This window comes from Schistocerca gregaria, chromosome 1, assembly GCF_023897955.1.
Source record: "Schistocerca gregaria isolate iqSchGreg1 chromosome 1, iqSchGreg1.2, whole genome shotgun sequence".
In the NCBI taxonomy this organism is placed as follows: domain Eukaryota; kingdom Metazoa; phylum Arthropoda; class Insecta; order Orthoptera; family Acrididae; genus Schistocerca; species Schistocerca gregaria.
Window position 1 is genome coordinate 320,399,821 of NC_064920.1, and position 26,337 is coordinate 320,426,157.

Consider the following 26,337-nt stretch of genomic DNA (forward strand, 5'->3'; position numbering starts at 1 on the left):
TGTCATTTCACAGCTGGCTCTCCCTTTGATGGTGTATGTTTTGTCAGTTATGGCGCTACTATAGGTGGCGGTAGGAGGGCGCACAGGTAAGTCTTACAGTGGGAATGGTCACAAGGGTAGCAGCCACAGGGTAGAAAGATGGATGCAGAAGGAGTGTAGGGTCTGACAAAGATATTGCGAAGACTGGGAGGGCGACGGGAAGCTATTCTAGGTGTGGTGTGCAAAATCTCAGACAGAATGAAGCTCATTTCAGGCTGTGATTTTAGGAAGTCGTGGCCTTGTCGAAGTAACTGATTGGTACATTCAAGATCAGGATAATACTGAGTGGCTATTGGTGTGCTCTGAAGTTCCAAAGTCATTTTTTGGAGGGATTAGCAGTACCACGATTGGATGTGATGGGCCGGGAAATCTGGCCTTCGATGAGGAAAAGATCAACATCGAGGAATTTGGTATGGAATTTGGAATAGGACTATGGCAAATATGTCATCAGTGTTCCTGAACCAAACCAGGGGCTGGAGACTTATGGATCTCAGGAAAGCCCCTCCAAGCGATCCATTAAAAGGTTGGCATAAGAAGTAGCCATCCTGGTTACCATGGCAGTATCTATGATCTGTTTGTTTGTGTGCCCGTCAATGGCGAAGTAGTTGTTGGTAAGTATACTTACCTCACCCAAATCAAGTGCCCCCATCTTTTACCTCATTTTTAAGAGCCACAAACACAATCAACATGGCCGTCCTATAGTTGCTGGCTTCAAAGCACCCATCAATCATATACTAAGCTTAGTTAGTCAGCACCTGCGACACATAGTACAAAGACTTCCCTCCTATGTTAAATACACCAAGCATTTCCAAGATCATCCGAAATCCGTTCCCCTCCCACTCCCACCACACACCTTGCTTGTCACCATTGATGCTACCTCCCTCTGTACCAACATTCCCAACACACATGGTCTGTCTGCTGCTGAACATTTCCATAGTCAGCAACCATCTGATTCCAAACCTATGGCATCCTTCCTGCTCACCTTAATCAATTTTATAATTACACACAAAAAAGAACTTTTGAGCACATCACTAGTCTCGCAGTATTATCCTTGTCTTGAATGTATTAATCAGCTCGACAAACCCTGTGTCTCCTACCCCTGTGATCACTCCCACTTAAGACTTGCTCTATGCACCCTCCTACCACTACCTATACCTGCCCTGTAACTTACAAAACACACATAATCAAAGGGAGAGCCAGCTGTGAAATGACACATTTACCAGCTGTTACGTAAACACTGTTTGGCTGTTTACATCAGCATAAGTCCCACCAAGGTCTCAGGATGAATTGGCATGGGCAGAAAGTGTGTACTGACAACACACAATATCCTGTTGCAGAGCATACTCTACAACGTGTGACCTTGGTGCCTGTTTCTTCACATGCGCCATCTGCATTCTTCTCCCAGACACCAGTTTCTCAGAACTTCGTAGGTTGGAACTAGCACTACAACCTCCCACCCACCTGGCCTTAATTTATGCTCTCCAGAGTACCTACTCCTTTCTTCACTCCATTTTAGTTTTCTACATCTTTCATTTTCTGACCTGTCTATTTTTCGCCATCCTCCTCCCACCTCTCTTACATACAGTGCACTTAACTTTTCACTCTTATTGACTCAAGCATGACGTTTTTGCGGTTACCTTCCACTTTTAAGTTCCTGGACTTTCACATCTCATCCATAGCTGTTCCCAACAATCAATCTTTCCTTCTCATCATGTCCATGAAGTCTCCCCTGTCTTGCAGTTCTGGGTGACTTTTCTGAAATCTACTCCTTTTCCTAAACCTCTCCAGTCCTTTACCTTCACCCGTATTCCTTCTCCTTCAGTCCTTCTGTCTGAAGAAGGAGCCACTGGCTCCAAAAGTGTGCATAAGTATAACCTTGTTTTGTGTGTATATTCTAGTGCCACCATTTGGTGAGTAGACTTTTTAATCTATCCATTTTTTTTTAAATTGGTTATGTCAATAAGACAATTGCCCTAAGTGTAACTGTTATTTCTGTGTGCCATTTGTACTTTAATACTGATCCTCTGTGCAAAATATGTAGCACACACTTAGTACTAGCATTTTGTGAGGGAGATGGTGCTTGTTCTACCCTCACTACTTTTCACCTTGCTGGGCTGGGTGCACCTTGCTTCCTCAGTTCCTCTGCAAACTTCTGTGTAAGAAATGTGGCAGACTAAAACAAATAGTAATGATCGACTGATTTGTCATTTGGAGATTTGATGTGACACATTATTAATAGGACATCATTATGCTCTGAACACCAGGCTTATTGGTTTACAAGTAATAGTATAAATTTTTTAAAGTTTTTTGAGGCAGCTGAGGTTACATACATGACACATCTCTTAATGTTTAGGGTCACTGGTTTCCGGATTTCTCTTACATGCTCTGCTGAATGATACATTAGTAATACTATATGCAACATGAAATGAATTTTCTGCTGCATACAGCTGTAAGTGTTTCATATAGCCTTATGAAATGATGTTTCTAAGGCAACATCAGCATGATTGCACACCACTGGATTGTCAGTATCCATTATATAGCGAGATTTGCCCCAGAGAAGCAGTATATTAATACAATTCAAGCAGCGGGCTGAATAAAGATAGCCTTCCACCGTGCAGAGGAAGTGGTGTATAATAGAGTAGGTACAAGAAGTTGAACGTCATAATCAGTTTGCAGTACTCTCCATCCTAAATCACTGCAACTCACGTCATTCATTTAATTGCTTATAGTCACATTAACGTAATATGTCTAAAGAAAATGTGCTGCCAGAAAAATAAAAGTGAAGTACATGGAAGACATGGGTGGGTGTCAGTAAAACTTCATACACTTGCACACCATTGAGGTGTGTAAACAATTGTAATTGTAATTATCTGCTACAAGTAGAATGGCCACCAGAATGCATTAGTAATGTTCATGTTTAATGTTGTTGCTAGGGCTGATAGGGTATATAAGAGATGTGAAGGGTATCAGCTGTTGAGGAATCACTCAAAATGACATGGAGTTGCCATGTATTCATGTGAGACAGTGCCGTCGCACTGGGTAGATTTTGAAAGAGGCCTTGTTGTAGGTTTCCATTTGGCTGACTGGTTGAATCTGGCAGTATCCAGATTTGTGCGGAAGTCAAATATGACAGTGACCAGTGCTTTGAACATGAGGGCAGGCATGCTCGTCATGGAAGTTCTTGTTGGAAGGGCTGCTTGTAACCCCTTCATATCTATGCCTACCTCTGGGTACAAGTAATGGACTCCCAGCAACATTATGTGTCATCCTGCACCATTGGTCAGAGATTAGCACCAGCCAGGCTGGGGAATCACTGTTCCATGCATAGACTGCCATTAACACCACAAAAATATGGGTGCTTTTGGAGTGCTGCCTTGGCAGGGAAGCATGGCCTGTTGTTGAATGGCATCCCATTGTGTTCAAGAATGGATCATGATTATGGACTACTTCAGATGCCCCCTGATGGTGCATGTGGCGCCAAACTGGTGGAAGAGGGGGGGGGGGGGGGAGGCGTGTCCAATTCTTCTGAAGTTTTAAAGAGGCACAGCAGTGTTGCTTTTGGCACCATGGCGATGTAACCATCAGATATGCCTTCAAATCACAGCCGATAGTGATTGAGGGAAGTCTCCATCCAAGATTACATGCTGTGTACTCCCAACCAAAAAGTCCTCAATGCAGTCACAAATTTCACTTGATACCCCATAAAGCTTTCAGTATTGTCATGTGAGAAAAGCAAGAGTTGTGTTTCATGTGATGAATGTTTTCAGAATCCATGCTGGTTGGCGTTGAGGAGGTCATTCTGTTCAAGATAGCTCATTATGTATGAGCTTAGAATATGTTTCAAGATTCTACAAGAAAACAATGTCAAGGATATTGAGTGGTACTTTAGTGGATCACTTCTACTGCTCTTCTTGTAGATAGATTTGACCTGTGCTTTTTCCCAAGAACTGCTCTCAGTTTTTTGTTTGAGGGACCTACAATAGATTATAGTTAGAAGAGGAGCTAACTAAGGCGCAAATTCAGTATAGAATCTGATACAGATTCCATTGGACCGTGGAGCTTTTTTTAGTTTTAATTATTTTAACTGTTTCTCATCACCACTGACACAAATACTAATTTTATTCATGTTTGTAGTGGTGCAATGATTAAAATGGGGCTGTTCTCCTTTGTTTTCATCTGTAAAGGAACATTTGAAAATGGAATTAAGTGTTTCAGACATTATTTTTCAACTATCAGTTTCAGTTCCTGTCTCGTTTGCTAGGGACTGGACACTTAACTTTGGTGCCGCTAACAGCCCTTACATATGACCAGAATTGCTTTGGGTTCTGTGAAATATCGTTTGACAATATTCTGCTATGGTAGTCATTGAAGACATCGTGTATTGCTCTCTTGACAACCAAACATGTTTCATTTAGCATCTTTCTGTCTATAACCTTACACTTTCGTGGTACACTTATGCAGTAATCTCTGCTTCTGTAGAAGTTTCTTTACAGTGACTGTATATCATAAAAGTTCCTTCCCATTATGAACTGTTCAACTGGGTACATCACTATACAGTGCTTTTGAACTTGAGCCATGGTTCATCTACAAGTTCCTGCCCTGTGCTGAAACTTTCAAATTCCTTGTTGAGATACCACCTACTGATTTTTTAAATCTAGTTTACTTAACATATATATCTGTGTGCTTGTTATAGTTGTTCTTTGTACTGCAGAAATCAGTGTTGCCATAACCGCATCATGGTCACTGATACCAATCACAGCATGGACATCCTCAAAGAGATCAGGTCTACTTGTTGCCATTAGATCTAGTGTGTTTCCATCATAAGTGGGGTTCCAACCTATCGTTCTAGCTATTTTTCAGAGAAGGAATTTAGTAACTATTTGCAGGATGACTTATCACACCCACCACCAACAAAACTGTAATTTTCCCAATTAACTGTTGGCTGATTTAAGTCTCCACCAATGATTAGCGGAGTTATTGAACACAGTTTTCCGAAATTCCTTCGCTAGAGAAGACGAATGAAATATTCCAGAATTTGAAACACGAACATCTGCTAGCATGAGTTTCTTAGAAGTAGATACCTTAGCGGTTGCAAAGCAACTCAAATCGCCTGATACAGGCAAGTCTTCAGGTCCAGATTGTATACCGATTAGGTTCCTTTCAGATTACGCTGATACTATAGCTCCCTACTTAGCACTCATATACAACCGCTCGCTCACCGCTAGATCTGTACCTACAGATTGGAAAATTGCACAGGTCGCACCAGTGTTAAAGAAGGGTAGTAGGAGTAATCCATTTAACTACAGACCTATATCATTGACGTCAGTTTGCAGTAGGGTTTTGGAGCATATACTGTATTCAAACATTATGAATCACCTCGAAGGGAACGATCTATTGACACGTAATCAGCATGGCTTCAGAAAACATTGCTCTTGTGCAACGCAGCTAGCTCTTTATTCGCATGAAGTAATGGCCGCTATCGACAGGGGATCTCAAGTTGATTCCGTATTTATAGATTTCCGGAAAGCTTTTGACACCGTTCCTCATAAGCGACTTCTAATCAAGCTGCGGAGCTATGGGATATCGTCTCAGTTTTGCGACTGGATTCGTGATTTCCTGTCAGGAAGGTTGCAGTTCGTAGTAATAGACGGCAAATCATCGAGTAAAACTGAAGTGATATCAGGTGTTCCCCAGGGAAGCGTCCTGGGATCTCTACTGTTCCTGATCTATATAAATGACCTGGGTGACAATCTGAGCAGTTCTCTTAGACTGTTCACAGATGATGCCGTAATTTACCGTCTAGTAAGGTCATCCGAAGACCAGTATCAGTTGCAAAGCGATTTAGAAAAGATTGCTGTATGGTGTGTCAGGTGGCAGTTGACGCTAAATAACGAAAAATGTGAGATGATCCACATGAGTTCCAAAAGAAATCCGTTGGAATTCGATTACTCGATAAATAGTACAATTCTCAAGACTGTCAATTCAACTAAGTACCTGGGTGTTAAAATTACGAACAACTTCAGTTGGAAGGACCACATAGATAATATTGTCGGGAAGGCGAGCCAAAGGTTGCGTTTCATTGGCAGGACACTTAGAAGATGCAACAAGTCCACTAAAGAGACAGCTTACACTACACTCGTTCGTCCTCTGTTAGAATATTGCTGCGCGGTGTGGGATCCTTACCAGGTGGGATTGACGGAGGACATCAAAAGGGTGCAAAAAAGGGCAGCTCGTTTTGTATTATCACGTAATAGGGGAGAGAGTGTGGCAGATATGATACACGAGTTGGGATGGAAGTCATTACAGCATAGACGTTTTTCGTCGCGGCGAGACCTTTTTACGAAATTTCAGTCACCAACTTTCTCTTCCGAATGCGAAAATATTTTGTTGAGCCCAACCTACATAGGTAGGAATGATCATCAAAATAAAATAAGAGAAATCAGAGCTCGAACAGAAAGGTTTAGGTGTTCGTTTTTCCCGCTCGCTGTTCGGGAGTGGAATAGTAGAGAGATAGTATGATTGTGGTTCGATGGACCCTCTGCCAAGCACTTAAATGTGAATTGCAGAGTAGTCATGTAGATGTAGATAGGAAACCTTATTTACAATGAACTGAGGTTTTCTCTAAAGATTTCAGTTACTTCAGGAGATGAGTCTGGTGGGCAATAGAAGGATCCACTTATTATTTTATGCCCACACCTGATAATGAGTCATGCCCAAACAATCACACATGCCACTTCAATTTCTGTCTCAGTAGATGTGGGTTTTTTGTCTATTGCGACAAATACATCACCACCTAAAGGGTGTATTGGTGTTGCAATAGAACTAGTTTGGCATAAAAATGATGCATCTATTTTATTAACTATTGTGCACTGGTTTTAAATTTTTGAAGCCAGGAGGTTATAAGTTTTAAAGACTGAAATGAGGGCCTGTAATTATTTTGAACAGAAAGTATACCTTGTGATGCAGTGGGTAGGAGCTCGCCACTTATTTTGAAGAATGTGATGAAAATGTTCGTAACATTGATCTTTATATTTGTGTGCAACATAGTATTTTTGACTAGTGTCCTTGAGAATCCCCATCTTTATTTACATGATCCTGATGTGTGGTTTACAGTATTACTCCAATAGCACAAGGATTTTTTTAAACTTTCCAACAAACTCTCTTTCGCTTATGTTTGTTTATATTTTCATTAAATGTACATTGTTTATTGCTGAAGTTTATCATTTTTTCCCCTCGTGTCCATATTTTGATGTTTTGTACTCTTTTTTTATTTTGCAGGTTCAATTATAGAGCAACAGCTTACATGGTGAAAAATGGGTTTTACCAGTTCCTGAATTGGTTTGATGAGAGAGCATGGTATCCTCTTGGCAGAATTGTTGGAGGGACTGTTTATCCAGGACTGATGATTACCTCTGGCAGTATACATTATGTTCTACATTCTCTGAATATACCTGTTCACATTCGGGACATATGTGTTTTCTTAGCTCCTGTTTTTAGGTATGTTTGATACTGTAACAGCTTGACACTTTTATAATGCCAGTAACAATTTATACGTATTTGTAATTATTCTAGTTGTCTTGTTGCCATCATGAAAATTTAGATAACACTTTATTTTATATTAACATGTCAGCAATAATCTTTTTGTGTGCTTATCATTTTCAAATGCCCAATTGTGTGTCACTTGTTTTAGTTACAAAATATACTACAATACCAAACCTGTTTTTAATACATCGTGCATTTTATGGACTATTTTTCACATGATGTACAGTTAAACCCCAGCAATGGTTAACCTTTACTTTGTAAAATTTAAATGCTGTTATAAAAAGCAGTTTTTTTATTAATATTTCTCTGGTCTGGAGCTCTTTAACAATATAAATATAAAGTGTGAGCCACATAAAGATTGTGTTGGCAACATACATTATGATAACTGATGCCAAACATCAGTGTTGCTATTCTTTGATCATCTACCTGCAAGCATGGAACAAATCAGTTTTGGGACCAGGAGACATCTCAATGTGTGTATGTAACCCACGCCAAACCATAAAGTGAGGTGTGCAGCAGTGAGACAATGGACTCAATCTCAGGAGCACTGGGATTCAGTTTTCTGACTGGCTATCCAGATTTAGGTTTTTACCATGATTTCCATAAATTACTTAGGCCTCTAATGCATTTGTTGCTACCGTCCCTTTGAAAAGAACACCCATGATTTCTTACACTGTTCTTCAGCAATATGAGCCTGAAAAACTTGCAGTTGTAAAGGTAGTTTTATATCTTACATCAAAAGTGTATTATTGAATGATTTCTTAACAGTGACTCAAGCTTTTCCATTGTGCTGCTCTGAATTAACTGTGGACTACTGTTCTAAAAACAGAAATTTTCCTTGATTAGACAGTTCACTTTTTTAAAATAAAATAGCTAAAATTATGTCAAGACATATTTAAAAACATATGTATGCCTGTGTCTGTACATGTGCGGATGGATATGTGTGTGTGCGCGCGAGTGTATACCTGTCCTTTTTTCCCCCCTAAGGTAAGTCTTTTCGCTCCCGGGATTGGACTGACTCCTTACCCTCTCACCCTCACCCTTAAAACCCACATCCTTTCGTCTTTCCCTCCCCTTCCCTCTTTCCTGATGAAGCAACCTTGGGTTGCGAAAGCTTGAAATTTGTGTGTGTGTTTGTGTGTTTTTTATTGTGTGTATCTACCAGCACTTTCTCGTTTGGTAAGTCACAGCATCTTTGTTTTATTATATACACATTTAAAAACAGATTTTTATTTGTATATGTGTTTATATATGTTCATGCAACCATTATTGCAGTGGCCTGACAGCAATTGCTACATATCTCTTAACAAAAGAATTGTGGTCACCAGGAGCTGGCCTCTTTGCAGCATGCTTCATCGCAATTGTTCCTGGCTATATTAGCCGATCAGTAGCTGGAAGTTACGACAATGAAGGGATAGCTATATTTGCTTTACAGCTAACATACTATTTATGGGTAAGATTTCAGTTCATATTGTCTAGAATCATTATTAAACTGTGTGTTGCCATATGTATTGCAGTTGGAAGTTATTGTTACAAAACAAATTTTGGTTTCATTACACAATAGAAATACGTTTATTTCTCTATTATAGCTTTGAATTTTAATTTACTTCATGAGGCAACATTTTTAGTTGTACTAATAGCGACACACACACAGTATTAGACACTGTCCTATATTTTGAAACTGTTAATGCCTTGATCCAACAATCCACATGTGTGCTGCTAGTTCATAGAGCCCACCGGGCACAATACTGTAGTTAGGCCATCAGCCATGTTGCCATTGTCAGGTGCACAGATGAATTGAGTTCCTGCGGGGTGTTGCTTACTTATATCGCCTTCCCTTTGCCTGTTGTTCCTTACACGGTCCATACCTCAAGGCTGTGGGTTGACAGCTATGGAGGCGATGGTGTCGGCATCCGCGGTACCATAGATTTAGTCATTCTGTGTGCCATGGCTGCTAGAACAGACGCAGGGGAGGATATAAGTCAACTGCGTGCCCCCTGGAGCTCAGTTTGTCAGTGCACCTTATGGTGGTGACATGTCTGATTGCCAAAATATTGTACCCATTGAACATTATGAACTGTCGCTGCACATGTGGAATGCTCAATTATCAAATGCACCAGGAGAAACAGAAGGATGTTAATGCCTTTTCTCATATTCCATTCATAATTTTATAGCTTTCACAAGTGATTTGTGTCATTCTTATAGGCCGTGATGCTTCCTGCATGTTATCTCCTGATTTTTTAAATAAATATGACTTAATCTCTGTAGATTGTACTGTTACAATGCTTTATTTTACATTTTACTCAAGTGTTTCAGTTTTTGCTATAATGTTTCCCATAATTCCTTGTTCACCCCCCCCCCCCCCCCCCCCACACACACACACCACATCAACAGTTATGCAAGTGATTATAGAGTGACAATTATCTGTAACAGGAAGAATGGTCACAAGAGTGCTACCAGGTATAGTGGCTATATAACAGCACCAGATGTTGAGTGGTCACAATGAAGAACACCAAAATGCTGCATTCTCATATGAGCTGGTGTTATGAACACTTTGACAGAAGTAGAAAGGGGCCTCATTGTGCTTCTCCATTTAGCCGGATTGTTGAATTGGGCGGTATCCAGATTTTTGGGGAATCCAGATGTGACAGTGGACCTAAGTAGGACTGTGTGGGAATGTTAGGGCAGGCAAACTCGTCTTCAAGGTTCTGGTTGACCACAGCTGACCAGCACAAGAGAAGACTGTCATCTTGTTCACCAAGTACACTGTAACCCCCACACATCTTCGCTTGCCATCCTAGAACAAATAATGAACTCCGTGCAATGTGCTGTGTCATCCTGCACCATTGGTCAGAGATTAGCAGCAGCCAAACTAGGGAATTACAGTCCCAAGCATAGGTTGCCATTAATCCACAACACAGACAGCTGTGTTTGGAGTGTTGCCATGACTGGGAAACACATACCACTGATGAAAGACATTGAATTGTGTTCAGGAATGAATCATGATTATGGGCTACTCTGGATGTCCATCATCAGCGTGTATGACAGCAACCTGGGGAGAGGTCCCATTATTTCAGTGTTTCAGAGAAGCAAAGCAGTGTTACTTGTGGTGTCATGGTGTGGGGAGCCATTATGTATGACGTCGGGTCACAGCTGTTAGTATTTGTGGGAACTCTTATTAGCCCAACAGTACATCACGTACATCCTGCATCCTCATTTGTTACATCTTATCGAACAATATATGGTGCCATTTTTCAACTGGACAGTGCTTGTCCATACATAGCGTGTGTCTCTTATGAACTGTCTGTATGATGTTGAGGTTCTCCTGTGGCCAGCAAGATACCTATATCTGTCCCCAACGTAAAATGTATGAGTCCATGGATGTCAGCTCTGTGCCAGGATCTCGAGGACCAGTTAAAACAGTTGTGGGTTGACTTGTCTCTGGAGAGGATACAACAGTTTTATAAAAAGCTCCTAAATGAATCCCTGCTAGAGGGCATGTGATATCCTACTGATAAATTCTTTGTAAATTTGACTCTTTTGTAATCACTCTGAAGCCATGAAGTTTCTTTTCATTTCCTCTTCCCCTACTGGATGCTTCACATTTTTAGTCAGTCAGTGTAGGAGAGTAATTAGTCAGCAAATATTCTTTGTAACAAACAAGACAGATTCTCCCTTTTACCATTCCTCAGATGGCACCTAATCATCAGATCATTAATAATGTTGCTTACTTCACAGGTCTTTGTTGGTTTCACTTGAAAGTTACAAATTTTTGGAATTAAAATTTTTTAAGTTACCATTTCTTTTTGCAACAGGTACTGTGGCTTGATAAGGATTGTTACCCTGTCCCCTACCCTCTTCTTTGCTTTCGAATAGATTTAATTAGTAAACTAGTCATTCTTTATAATTCTTGTAATCTGGAGTTACTCATTTGCTACCAAATTTTCTGAGCAGAAAATGCAGAAATGTCTGCATCTGCGTACATACTCAACAAGTCATCGTGTGGTGCATGGTGAGGGTACCTTGTACTACTGCTAGTTTCTGCCTCTGTAGCTGAGTGGTAAGCATGGCCGACTACCACACAGTCCGCCTGTGTTTGATTCCTGGTTGGGTCAGAGATTTTATCTGCTCAGGGACTGGGTGTTGTGTTGTCATCATGATTGCTGTGCAAAAATGAGGTCATATAAAAAGACTTGCACCAGATGCCCAAACAAGCCAGACAGGCTCTCCTGGCCAGTAATCCCGTATGATTATTATACTTCATTTTCCACTGCTAGTCATTGCCTTTCCTGTTCTGCTCACAAATGGAACAAGGTAAAAAAATGACTGTGTATATGCTTCCATAAGAGCCTAGATTTCTCTTACTTTGTCTTTGTGATTCTTACGTGAGATGTACGTCAGTGGTAGTAGGCTCGTTCTACAGTGTGTTTCAAATGCTGGTTGTCTAAGCTATGGAGAAAGTGTTTCACGAAAAGAACTTATACTTCTACCCAAGCAACCTCATTTCAGTTCACAAAAAAAATTGCATACTGTTCCAAATTAATTCAGTGTCTTCCTTTAATCTGACCTTGTGCGGATCCTAAACACTTAACGAGTAGTCACGAGTGGGTTACACAAGTTTTTGATCCCCAGGGGGCTTGCCACTCTTTGGCAGATTTGTGCTTGGTGCTACAGGACCCCAGCCTTTGCAACATCTTTCCCCTTCAATGCTGCATGATTATCCTCTTGCTATTCTTTTTTCCCCTTCCTTGGGGAACATGTCTGTGATTTGTTCTGCATTTTCTGTAGCCTATATCAGAACAGTCTGTACACTGTTTATCATTGCTTTTTTTTCTTTCTTTGTTCCCCTTCTCCTGTCCTCCCTCCACTGTGATGTTTGAGGTTCATCTTTTTCTTCTTCCTCTCTGTGTGTCTCTGAAGGGTGGTCCATGCATCTGATGCATAACAGGTGAATGGGTAACATGTAATTCCCAACCGCGGGTCAACTGGTAGGGTTCTTACGTACAACCTGGTACAGGCCAGGCCAGGTCAGGCCCAGGGAGGGGTGATTGTGTGAGCTGCTCTGCTACCTTCCCAAATTGTCAATTGGTCCCCCTGTCAGGTGTTCTGGGATGTGAACAATCACCTGAGGCAGGTGCGACCCCCTCTTGGCAGGGGCCCCAGTTGGAAGGAGCATGTCATCACAGAGACGTTGGTAATCGTGGGGTATTTTCGTGCAATGAGCCAATCATCTTCGTCACAGTCGATGTCTACTAAACATAATGAGGCTAACGATTCAAAGACCCTTATAGCTGCACAATGGTTCCTCGTGGTTTCACGTACTGAAGATGGTCATTCGTTTGCTATGGTAAATCCATTTATTACTCAGAAAGGTGTTGATACAATTGCTGACACTTTGAAGTCCTGCTCTCATTTATGAATTGGCACTTTGCTTTTGGAGACTGCTACCAATTCTCAAGCACAACAACTGCCTATCCTGTTCGTCTCAAGGCCCATCGAATGCTGAATGCTTAGTATTATTTACATTAGGCTGCTCGATGGTTTGACCGAGCCAAAAATCCAAATGTACCTCACTGTTCAGGGTGTCATTGCAGTCCATAGGGTGATGAAAAAGGTGGGTGCATCCTTAGTACCCACATACGGTCTTTTTCTCTCTTTTGAGAGTGTGTTGCTTCCGTCAAAGATCAAAGCAGGCTGTGAAATTGTCACAGTCCGACTGTACATTACGAACCCGATGCGCGCTACCAGTGTCGTCATTACAACCACACACCTGCATTTACCCTCTACATCTCCTTCTGGTACTGGTGAAGGGAAGGGGAGGGGGGTGTTATTCCTTGATGTCATAACACATGTCCTCTTATCCTGTCCCTTCTTCTTGTTAGTGTTTTCCACATATTTCTTTTGTTGCCAGTTTTGCGGAGAACCTCACAAATGCTTTGATTCTCTTCTTTTCTGGTTTTCCCTCTGTCCATGAGTCTATTCCACTTAATGCTGTGCTGCAAATATTCATACTAGAACATTTCTTCTTCAACTATTGATATTAGTCCCCCCCCCCCTACCAGGAATGCCCAATTTGCCTGTACTAGCCTGCTCTTTATGCCCACCGTTCTTTGTCCATAGTGTGTTATTCTGCTTCCAAGATAGCAGAAATAATCCACTTCATAGTCTCCAGTATTGATTTTAAGTGTGTACTACTCTCATTTCTGCTACTCATCATTACCTTTGTCATTCCTCAGCTTACTCTCAACCCATATTTTGCACACATTATATTGTTCATTTGATTTAACAGAATTCTTCCTCGCTTTCAACGAGTATAGCAATATCATCAGTGAATCTTATTCATTGGTATCATTCTTTTCCTTATAACAGCTTTAATGAAACACTGGGACATACTTGAAGTTAACATCTCTTGTTTCTGTCATATTATCAGTATTTATCAAACATTTTATTACCAAACAAACACTTCTTTGCCACCAATCCCTCCAACCAAGACCAAATGAATCCCATCATTGAACCTTGCCTCCCAGTCTACACCAGCGTCCAAATGTAATCTCACACCAACTAACCAACCTCTGGTCAGCTTCCAGGAATTCTTCATCTCTATCTTGGCCGCCTCATCCTTCCCCAGGTCCTTTCTTAAGAACACCAGTCTTTCAGCAGAAGAAAGGACAGCCACATATAACTTCAAAACAAATCCTTATCTAATCATCTTAACTGCAGATAAAGGTTCCACCCACATCATTATGAATCACAGTGACTACCTGGCAGCAGACCTCTGCCAGTTATCTGACTCCTCCACATATAAACTCTGGCAGCGTGATCACATCCCATAAGTCCAACATAACATCCAATTCGTGCTTAAAGCCTTAGGTACCGCCCACAGGGGGTATACGACACGGGAGATCTGGGAAAAACCCAGGAATTTTTTCATTCAGGAGAGAGCTGAAAAAAATGGGAATTTTTTGTTTTTGTAGTTTCAGTTAAATTTTTATAATTTTGACTGGTAAGAACCAGTACTCTTAGCGAAGGATATTATTGTATCCTGCTACTGCAGAAGAATACTGCAGCAGTAAAATATGAATGAGAGAGAGAGAGAGAGAGAGAGAGAGAGAGAGAGAGAGAGAGAGAGAGAGAGAGAGAGAGAGAGAGAGAGAAAATAAGAAAATAAAACGTACACTGCAAAGGAAATGCGCCATATACAACAATACAACAACAAAACACAGTGCTCATACAAGCATCTGCCAACAGCAAAATGTGTCAAAGGCTTTAGGAAGACTGTACAGTGCTCCACAACAACAAATTGTCTCCATTGGGTGTGATGCCACAACTGTTTACATTAGATCCGTTTGAGCAGTTGTGAGTGGGCTCAAGCGCATGAGCAGTTGAGTTGTGTATGTGTAACACCGTCTCCCGCTTCTGGCTACAGAAGTGTGGCTGTATAAGCAGTAGCAGCAAGCAGCCAAATGCTACCCGGAAAAATTTTGCTGGCACGCCCAAGCTGCCAGATTCACGCTTGCACAACAGTCCCAGATCTAGGGGTGAGGGGAGGGGAATCATAAGTTGATTTTTGAATGTGTGCATAGTGTATGTGATGTCTCTGCCAGGGAATCCCTGTCACATCTAGAAATAAACTTTCCTGCAGACAAAAGGGGATGGGACTATACAAGCTGAGCAGAATAAAGCCGAACAGGTGTATGCCGATCACTGTTTATTTATGTGGCTGACTGTGTTTGCGAATGATCAGTGTTGTTATAATTACTAGTGAAATCCATAGAGTCAGACTACCAGAGTGGAAGTAAACGACACTAACAGGAATAACAGGTAAGAAAGATTACATATTATCTTCTTGGTGTATCCAAGAAAATGAACTTTTGACAGAATATTTTTGGCCAGACTGCTACACCAGTAAAAAGGGCATGTTGTAGTACCCGGCTAGCAGCTGCCTAAGTTCTGTTCTGAGAGTAGTGCAGAAAATGCATTGTATGAACATGCAATAATGCTTAAACGGAGAACAAGCATGGGGTAACTAACGGTGATTGTGGCAGGATTAGGGAAGTTAAACAGAGAATAAGTTTTGACACAGGAAGGAATAATTACAGAATTAGTGATTACAAGATTCTTGGTTAGAATGAGGAAGGACAAGAAACTGGGACATCACACAAATCATGGAAGAATATGATTATTCCAAATTTATATAAAAATTTCTTACCACTACTTTTCGAACTCGAGCTTGAGAAGCTGGAACGTATGAATGAAATTTGAAATGATTTCCTAAAGTAAAGCTTTTTGCTTGTAGTAGGTACTTCGTGAATTATATTGTGTCATGTTATAAAAATGAACATTTGTGCCAAAACAGTCTCGCTTATTTGATGTGTGTTACAATTGCTGCAATGTTAGATAGGCCTATTTCATTTCATCTAGCCGACAGTGACAAAATAAATGTAATCAGATCGAGAAGCCACACCAGTCTTGGGTACTATTTGTATTAACAACTTTTTCAGTAATAGACAACGACATTTCGATTTTTCATGTAGCAAAACATTTGACGAATTTTGATGAAGTAATAGATTCTTTCGCAGAAAGAAAAGCACGTCATGTAAAGAGGTAGCGAGATTAGAGAGAAAAAAGTGCTAGAACATAAGGATTGAAGAAATGTTGTACTGTCTTGCTTAGCTCTTGTCTTTACCAGTTTTATGTATCCTATATTTAATTTTATGTCAAACAAAACAGCAAGTTATTAGCTAACAGGCAATAAAGAGTGCAAGTTTTCTGGAGTCCTTGTTCTCCTAGTTACAAATAATCCCATCAAGTATTAATTGCTCTTTTTTTTTTAAAAAAAAAAAAAAAAAAAGAGGGACAGGGTGTCAAACAGTTCGACTGGGAACAGGAGAGGCACCACAGGGCATTTTGATTTACACTGCCCCGAATATAGTTTGATGGCATCCATTACATAATATACACGGCTGAGTCCACAGAGCAAAATACAGTGAGGTGCGATAGAAGAATGCTGTGTGAAGAGGCGAGGTACTGCACTTTGGCATGCTTAAGACCAAGTAACAGGTCTTACATTTCCTCAAACACATATATCATATATCAGACATCTTCAGAAAGATGTGCAGTACAAAATGAACATAGTTTTCAAAAGTCAATATTTTAAAATTTTTGGCGTCCTACCTCAAAAGCTCGAGGTAAGAGGGAGCGGGGGGTGCCGCTATCTAGTATTGCCCCGGTTTGGAAATATTGTAGATCCTGGGGTGATGCACAGAGCAGTCTGAGTTGTAGTGGGGAACTGGGTAGTCTCAACATGACCCGTGTTTCACATTTAGAGGTTTTGCTGTTTCCTCTTTGTTTATTGCTCTCACGTCTAATGAAAATGAAAATAGACTTCTGTGGCTGGGAGCTATCAAATAAATTAAAATACATTAACATAATTACAGAAGGCTAAAATATATTATTTGTTTCAGATTTTATTTTATTTCCACACTCCTGACAGTCAAACATTAACCGCCTTGCAGAACAATGAAGTTATTTATGTCGGTTTGTCAAAGAAATTTGGCTTTTATTAATCTTTTCCACTGAGGCAGTCAATTTCTTTGAAACAAAGTATCGGCTAGTTTCAACTGTTCTCTGCATTTCAAGTGCACATTTTTATCTTCTAGCACGTATGGCATTATGCCGTGATGAAAACTAAACATGAGATAATACTGTACTGGTACTCTGAATCTGGACACACAACTGTGCTCTTTAAGCCGAATTATGTATTTTAGTATGGTTCACAAAATTCCAATGGTCTTGAAGTATCCTCTGACATCTTGTGTCTTTCATTACATTATGTAAGATCTTTTAATGTTTTACATGTATGAACATATGGGCCTCCTTCGTTTTTGTAGTATTTCTAATGGGTCGCGGAAAAATAATGCGAATGGTGGTTTGAAAAACATTCAAAGTAAATTTCCTTTTATGCAAGATGCACTATGTATGGGAATATATGATGAATTTCTTAAATTATGGACTGTTTGACTTTCCTTTAAAAATCAACTCTTTAAGGATGATCAATTAGAAGAATTTCAAGCCTAGATCCGACATTTATGTCGTTATGAAAAATTTTACTGGCACATTTATGCATCGTATCTTAAAAAATGTAACAGGCGCAAAAAAGATCAACATTATATGTGGAAACTTAGCTTCTCTTTCCGCTTATTAATGTTTGAGACCAATATTGTATGTGAAAGCTTTGCACTTCGTATAACAACACTGTGTATGTTAATTTAAACGCTTAACTTTTCTTATTTGTGTGTTCGTGCTACTTAACAGTGATCTTGCTATTGACTGACTACATCATGTGTCCTATGCTGTCATTGGCTGGCTAGATCATGTGACATGAGCTGTGAGTGGCTTACTAAAGCACACCACAATCTCAATTTAAATGCTTCAGAAAGTAACATGCGGTGTTTGGTGGAATTCGAATTTATACCTTCGTAATACAAAAATATGCAGCGTACATGTTGCTGCACATCAAAGATCTTTCCAAAACGTGTTTTTCTCCTTGAGTTTCATTTTCTAATTCTACGCAGGCAGTGTATAAAACCATAACCATTCAAAGGACTGATAAGTTTTCCAGTGCCGGGAAAGTATTTCCTCACTTAACTAGGAAAAAGTCTATTTTCACCTGGGAGGAAGTGTATTTTTAACCAGGAAATCCGGGGAAATTCCAGGATTTTTTTCATTGTCCGTGTATATACCCTGCAACAGAACCTCTCTCCTGAATCCATATCCCTCCTGACACGTATGACACTCCACACATCCACCTTCTACATGCTCCCCAAAATCCACAGACCTAACAATCCTGGATGGCTCATTGTGGCAGGTTATTGTGCCCCCTTTGTAAGAATTGCAGCCCTTATTGACCACCACCTCCAACCAATTGTCTGAAGTCTCCCACATCAAAGATACTAATCACTTCCTTTACTGACTACATCATCCCTGCTCATCACTGTTAATGCCACTTCACTATATACAAACATCCCTCATGCTCATAATCTTGCCACTATTGAACACTATCTTTCCCAACTTCCTCTAGACTCCAAATGTGCTAGCTCATTCTTCATACACCTTACTGTGTGTGTGTGTGTGTGTGTGTGTGTGTGTGTGTGTGTGTGTGTGTGTGTGTGTGTGCATGCGCGCGAGTGTACACCTGTCCTTTTTTCCCCCTAAGGGAAGTCTTTCCGCTCCCGGGATTGGAATGACTCCTTACACTCTCCCTTAAAACCCACATCCTTTCGTCTTTCCCTCTCGTTCCCTCTTTCTTGAAGAAGCAACCATCGGTTGCGAAAGCTAGTAATTCTGTGTGTGTGTTTGTGTGTTTTGTTCATTGTGGCTGTCTGCCGGCGCTTTCCCACTTGGTAAGTCTTGGAATCTTTGTTTTTAATATATTTTTTTTTCCCATGTGGAAGTTTCTTTCTATTTTATTTACATCATTACTAACTATATTCTGACACACAGTTACTTCTCCTTTAAGGGGAAGGTATAAATACAAATTAGTGGCACAGCCATGAGCTCGCACATGGCATCCTCCCAGGTGAATCTGTTTATCTGTTTATCGCCCATATAGAGATGTTCCTTGTCTCCCAAACTGCCAAACCCATAACTTAGTTGAGATTCATTGATGATATCAACATGATCTAGACTCAGAGCCAAGACATTCCTTCACAACCTCAAAACTTGCTTTCCCAACCTCTTCACCTGATTTTCCTCCAAACAAGTGTGCCTACTTCCTGGACGTTGATCTCTCGTCTCTGATGGCTCCATCCACACCTCTGTCCAACATTAAATCCGCCAACCATCATCAGTGCCTGCATTTCGACAGCTGTCATCCCTCCCACAACAAAGAAGCCCTCACAAGCAGCTTGGCCACCTGGGGACGGCATATCTGCAGTGGCAAGAACTGCCTGGCCCAGTATGCTGAAGGTCCCACTAAGGCATTTGCAGACAGGCACTATCCCCCCAGCCTAGTCTGCAAACACATCTTCCATGCCATTTCCCCACACATCCACAATCCTCCCACCTGCCCCAAGTACCAGCTTTGTACGAGTGCCCCCTTTGTCACCTAATACCACCCCAGATTGGAACAACTGATCCACATCCTTCGTCAGGGCTTTGATTGCCTATCATTATGGACTGAAACAAGGGGTATCCTACCCAAGACACCTCCGCACCCTTCTTAAACTGGTATTACGTCACCCACACAACCTCCATGACATCTTTAATCCATCTCTATGCCACAGAGATCATATCCTTGTGGAAAAACGATGTGGAAAACCTACCCAATCCACCCATAAGAGGTTGGGCCATCTGTGAAGACAGCCATGTCATATACCATCTATGCTGCAATCATTGCATGGCTTTTCATATTGGTATGACTACCAACCAGCTCTCCACCCTGTGACACCACATGCAGCTGAACAAAACATTCTAGATTGTAATTTCTGCTTCACAATATGAGTCATCAAGATCCTCCCCTTCAGCACCAGCTTTTTGGAATTGTACTGATGGGAGTTATCTTAAGAACACATTCTCTAGTCCCGAAATTGTCCCGACCTCAGCGTGCAGTAATCTACTGTCCCCACACCTGCCATCCAACAGTTTTTGCCTCCTCTTCCCTATCACAACCTCCATATTGATGTGCCACAACCTCATTTTGTGCTGCTCTCTGCCAATGCACCCACCCGTCTTTCCCCTTCCCTGTTTCTCTCTTTTTCACCCCCCCCCACCCCCACCTCCACCCCCAACTCCACCCCCTACACCCCCACCCCCTACACCCCCACCCCCACCGCCACCTACACCTACACCTACACCTACACCAAACACCTACACCTCCCTACTCCACAGTCTGTCCTCGAGCCTCCGTCTAGTCCCTGCATGTTCTGGAAAGTCAGCACTCTTCTCTCACTCAGCCTTACCTTGGTATTCCTTCCCCTACCCCCCCTCCCCTTTGCCCCTTCCCGATTGCTGCTTTCGCTCCACAACAGTTGCATTCTGGACCTAGCTGCTGGAGACGGGGGTCTTGTGTGCATGAGGTGTGCTTGCTTGTGTAAAGGGGGTACCAAAACAAATGCTATATATTTTCAAATTGTTTACACAACAACCTAATCCTCTTCAAAATACTGTTCATTATGACTAATGCATTAGTCGTGCCGGTGCTTCCACTGTTCGAAACCTTTTTTGTTGTCATCTGTAGAAATAGCTGACAGCTCCTCCCTCATTTATTTTTTCCTTCCCTTTTTCACTGTTGTCAAATCGGTGTCCTTTCATGCTCCTTTTCCTTTGTGGAAATAAGGAAAAGTCACATGATCTTTGACAGAAAATCTGGCTCAGTTTCAGGCTGTAGTTTCCAAACATGACATGTTTCAGCGTGACATTCTTTTTGATTGTCAGTCACAACCCGAGGAAGAAACTTAGCAGCATCCCTTTTCATTTCCAGATCTCCCATTAAAATTCACTGAACAGAGCTCCAAGGTAAGCCACTAATCTCTGACAGTTGATCAGTTGTCTGTTGATGGTCTGTGAGCACAAGCTACCAAATTTTTTCAATATTGTCACATAGAAGAAAGTGTAATTAGATGACTTACAAACACTAACTTCACTTAACGAAGGTTTATTCAGCACTTGCACGTACAAGAGCACGGAGCAAACTGCCTCTGGCCAGAACCCATATGGTATATATACAGTTATGGAACATTCCAGTACAATGATTCTTGACATCTGTGGATACTTCTAGAATGTCCTCGAACTGAATATAGAAATTAAATTTTACAGTTCAGGTTAGTTTTGAACTCACAACCCTACATGCAACAGTCTAGCATTGTAACCACTACACCATGGTGACTGTGGTACTCAGCTTCTTCTGCAACATTGCTCCCTCCTTAAGAGAACAGTGTCTCGGTGTTATGTCCTCCTAGTCCAGGAACGAGTCATCGGTCCTGCATACTCCGACTCCCGGTGACTGATGTTCGCCCTGGCGGTGATCTTCTTAGACCTTCCTTTGCCACTATGCTCTTCGTCACCTTTCTGCTTGTTGCCTGTCACTGGAGCTTCGAATTTACCCTGAGTTGCAGGATCCTTATAGGGCTTCATTCGAAGGATGTGGATCGTATCTCTGATCTTTTGTCACCTTGTGTCGGGGTTGCAATCTTCAACTTGATAAGTAACACTAGACAACTGTCTTACAACCTTATAAAGTCCAAAGCAGTGCTTGAGGAGCTTCTCAGAGAGAACAACCTTCCGAACAGAAGTGAAGATCCAGACGAGGTCACAGGCTGGTAGACAACAGGGTGGTGGCTCACATCATACCTTCGGCGATCGTTTTCTTGAGCCTGCAGCGTACAGAGTAGAGCTAACTGCCGGAGCTTCCTCAGCTCTGGTTAACACCTGGCCAATATAGTTGTCGTCCACGTCATCAGGATGTAACGGAAACACAGTATCCATTGTCGTAGTCGCCTCACGCCCATGCACCTGGAAAAATGGCGTAAATCCTGTGGTGTCTTGTTTAGCGGTGTTGTAAGCAAACGTCACAAAAGGTAGCACCTCATCCCAGTTGCTCTGCTCAACACTGACGAACAGTGATAGCATGTCAGCTAAGGTCTTATTAAGCTCATTAGTTTGCGGATGATAGGCAGTCGTCATGTGGTGAGTAATGTTGCACCTATGGTATATCTCTGTCACAAGATTTGGTTGGAAAAACTTTCCCTCGATACGTAATTAATGACCTTGGAGCACCGTGTTTTAATACAATGTCTTCCACGATGAATTTGGCTGCCTCGAATGCTTCGGCTGTTTTCACGGCTTTTGTAATGGCATAGAGTGTCAGATAATCAGTGCAAACAATAATCCATACATTGCCACTAGCAGATGTTGGAAATCATCCGAGGAGGTCAATCCCAACATGCTGGAAAGCCGTTTCAGCTGGTGGAATTGGTATGAGTCGGCCACGTGGTTTCTGAGGCTCTGCCTTTCTCCTCTGGCACTCTTGACAGTGCGACTCATAGTGATGGACACTTCTAAATAAACCTGGCGACAACAATCTCTTGCGGATCCTATCGTATGTCTTAATAAATCCTATATGTCCGGCTTCAGTTGTGTCATGAAATTTCTGTAGAACATCTAAGCGCATGCGTTTAGGGATGGCTGGTAGCCACCTCTTTCCAAACAGATGAAAGGTTTTCCTTTCAAAGTAATCCATTAACTACCATAAATTGCCCTTTCACGTCCTCTTACCGATTTAAGGCAAGCATATTTTTAAAAATCTTGGCGTCGTCCTGCTGCTCAGCAGAGATATCCTGGAGTGCAGCAAGGCAGTTGCTATCTTCATCAGAATCTTGATGGTATTGCACAGGGTTTCTAGAGAGACAGTCAGCGTCTTGGTGTTTTTTTCCACTTTTGTACACTATGGCAATGTCATACTCTTGAAGACGTAGTGCCCATCTGGCAAGGCATCCTGTTGGATCCTTAAGACCTGTCAACTAACAAAGTGACTGATGGTTTGTAACAACTGTGAATGGCCTTCCATAGAGATACTGTCGAAATTTGCACATGGCCCAGATCACAGCAAGACTTTCTCTTTCTGTAGTTGAGTAGTTTCTCTCGGCTTTTGTAAGTGTACTAGAAGCATAGGCTATAATCTTCTCTTTTCCATCCAAAATTTGCTCCAGAACAGCACCAATTCCAAACCTACTGGCATCTGTGTATAATTATGTACGTGCTCCCTCATCATACAGACTAAGTGTAGGGTCAGTTGTCAGAGCTTTTCACAGCACATTGAAAGAGTCTTGTTGGGCACCACCCCAGATAAATTTAACATTGGCTTTTAACAATGCTTGGAGTGGCCTGGCTTTGATAAAACAACGGTAATAAGAACATAATCCAAGGAAGCTTCTCACATCTCTAATACTTTTTAGCAATAGGAAATTCTGTTATAGATCTCACCTTTCCTGGGTCTAGCTGCACACCTTCGTTTGACACAATGTGTGTAAGTATTTTGATTTCATTTGCTCCAAAGAGACACTTTCTATGATTAAGTTGCAGTCCGCCTTGTTGGAGACAAGTCTTTTTACATGTTCATCAAAGGTCTCTGAGAACTCTATAATGTCGTCTAAATAACAAACACACATCGTCAACTTCAGGTGACTTAGAAGATTATGCATCATCTGTTCAAAAGTTGCTGGTGCATTACACAAACCAAACAGCAGTATCTTAAACTCATACAGGCCCTCAGGGGTGATGAGTGCAGTTTTCTCACAATCAGCCTCATTTACTTCGATTTGCCAGTATCCCAAGTATATGTCCACGGTTGAGAAAAATCTAGTGTATTTCCAATTCATGGAACGGGGTATACGTCCTTTTTAGTTATCTTATTAAGCTTTCTGTAATCAACACGAAAGTGCCAACTGCCATCCTTCTTCTTGACAAGAACCACTGGTGATGACCATGAGCTCTGAGAAGGCTGAATGATGACATTCATCATTATTTTCTGTACCTCGTCGTGAATTATTCGACGTTCCGTTGCTGACACACGGTATGCTCTCTGGCTTACTGGTTGATGGTCTCCAGTGCTAATCCGGTGTTTCACTGTCGATTTGTCTAATTTGCTCTTCACCTGTGGATTGAATCATTCAGAGAACTCTTGAAGAATAGCAAGTAGCTTCTTGTGCTGTTCCTTAGTGAAATCTGGTGATAGTTGAGCTAGAAGATCTTGTCTCATAGTGGTAGTGCCAGTTTCTACCACAGACTTGGCATGGGAGGTTTTTGTGATGCTCAGGTGTTCGGCAATTAATGGCTCAGCATTTGCTATGCACATGCATCTTTGAAGGATCTGTGGTTCTCGGTGACAGTTAACTATCCACAGTTCACTGAATCCGTTCTTAAACGAGACTGACAGAGGCTGGGATGGCCAAGTTATTCTTCAGTGGTGTGCTTCTCTTACATTCCACTACAAGATCCATGGGTCGATGCATGGCATGAAACATGACAGTTACCTTTCTAGTGCTGACTGCAGGAATGATCACTTCATCCAGCACACACAGTCTCCACACACTCGAATACGCATCTTCCTGTCCACAGTATCGTATCTCATCTCATCTAGCATAATCTTCGAGTGACCACAATCTATAATTGCCTGAGAAGCTTTCAAAAAGTCTGAGAATGACGTCATGGCTACACTCTTGTAAGACGATGAATTCTAAAGGCTGTGTTTGACCACTTATACCCACACAAATGACACATCTTCCTGTAGGTTTTCCATATTTCCAATTAGCCACCTTCAGCAGAGATGTTTTTTCGTCGACGAATATGGTTTTGTGCAACTGGCGACAGTACTTCTCCAAAATGACTGAATATGATGCTCCAGAGTCCACAATAGCTTGGCGGAGGATTTTTCTCTTCGACAGTCTCACCCCCAAGGAAGGTCACACCCTTTAGTTTTCCAGGTTTTGGCAGCTAGGTGATCGGCTGGAGCTTTTAAACAGCGATGGAGACCTTGATCGGCACGTTGAGAAGCATTCTCTCCAGCAGCTAGCTTGCAGTTATGGTGACCAGTTTCGTCCCGCACCCACATCTTCTTGTTCATCTTCGTTGTCCCAGAGTTGGCAGGCTAAGATCGGTCTGTTGTCTTCTGGCACGGGCGTCATCAAATATCCACCGTCTTTCTCAACAATATCACACCACATGTCCCGGTCGTTCGCAGTGGAAACATACTGGTTAGTTGTCTTGGGTACTCCAGACATCAGTCTTCCTTGGTGCCCCAACAGGTTCTTAATGCGGCATTGTAGGAACGTAACTTTGCCTGGGTCTCGACTTTTTCACCGTTTTAAAGGGAAATTAAGGACGAGAGATTGGGTTCAATGTCTGTTCCATTTCCACCATTATGACCTCTTGAAGCATCTCGGTTTTTTGCTCACCGTGCAATCCTAGTGCCTTTTGAATTTCCGCTCTCACTATCTGATGAAGAACACTTGTGAAATCAGTTCCTTCCTCCATCGCAGACATCGATACGATGTTTGGAAGCCGTTCAAACTTCTTGTGTATAATTCTTTTTTGATACATTGTCTCAATATACTGGCACCATTTTATGAAGTCATCTGCTGTTGAAACCACCTTCAGGAGTGGGGCTTGATACATGTACTCAACAACACCCTTCATGAGATGTGCAACCTTATCTTCCTCCTTCATTCTACAATCCACTATTTTACACAACTCCAATACGTCTTGGATATAGGATGCTGTAGTTTCTCCTGCATGCTGTGACCTGCACTTTAATTTATCTTCAGCCTTGCACTTCTGTCATTGAGTGTCGCTGAAATACTTGCGCAGTTCCACCTGGAATACTTTCCAGCTTGTGAACTTCTCCTCGTTGTTCTCATACCATTGCGTGGCAGTGCTCTTCAAGTAAAAAAACACATTAGCCAAATACAAGGTGTTATACTATTTGTTAAATTTGGCTATACACTCATATACCTTCAGCCACTTGTTTGGATCATGGTGATCATCACCAGAGAACCCGGAAGAATGTCTCATGTGGTGGCACACAGTTGCTGTCATCATAACGTCCTCTTCATCCCCGATAGATTGCGATCTGTTGAATATGGCTCGAACTTGGGTTTCTCACCATGTAAACGGCGGCTCTGTCATGGCCTGATGGGAACCACTGTGTCGTTGATAATGTGCGCTATCACAAATTCCAATATCCGGCGCCTCCACCAGAAT

General features: G+C 41.7%; 1 protein-coding gene across 1 annotated transcript in view; it reads left to right on the top strand.

The window, feature by feature from the left end:
• The window catches only part of LOC126343623 (dolichyl-diphosphooligosaccharide--protein glycosyltransferase subunit STT3B), an 89,141-nt gene that overhangs the window by 6,122 nt on the left and 56,682 nt on the right, over window positions 1-26,337 (top strand). Inside the window, exons 2-3 of the mRNA XM_050001953.1 lie at window positions 7,318-7,536; window positions 8,857-9,034. Coding sequence (XP_049857910.1) covers window positions 7,318-7,536; window positions 8,857-9,034 — 397 coding nt within the window. The remainder of the gene's footprint in view (window positions 1-7,317; window positions 7,537-8,856; window positions 9,035-26,337) is intronic.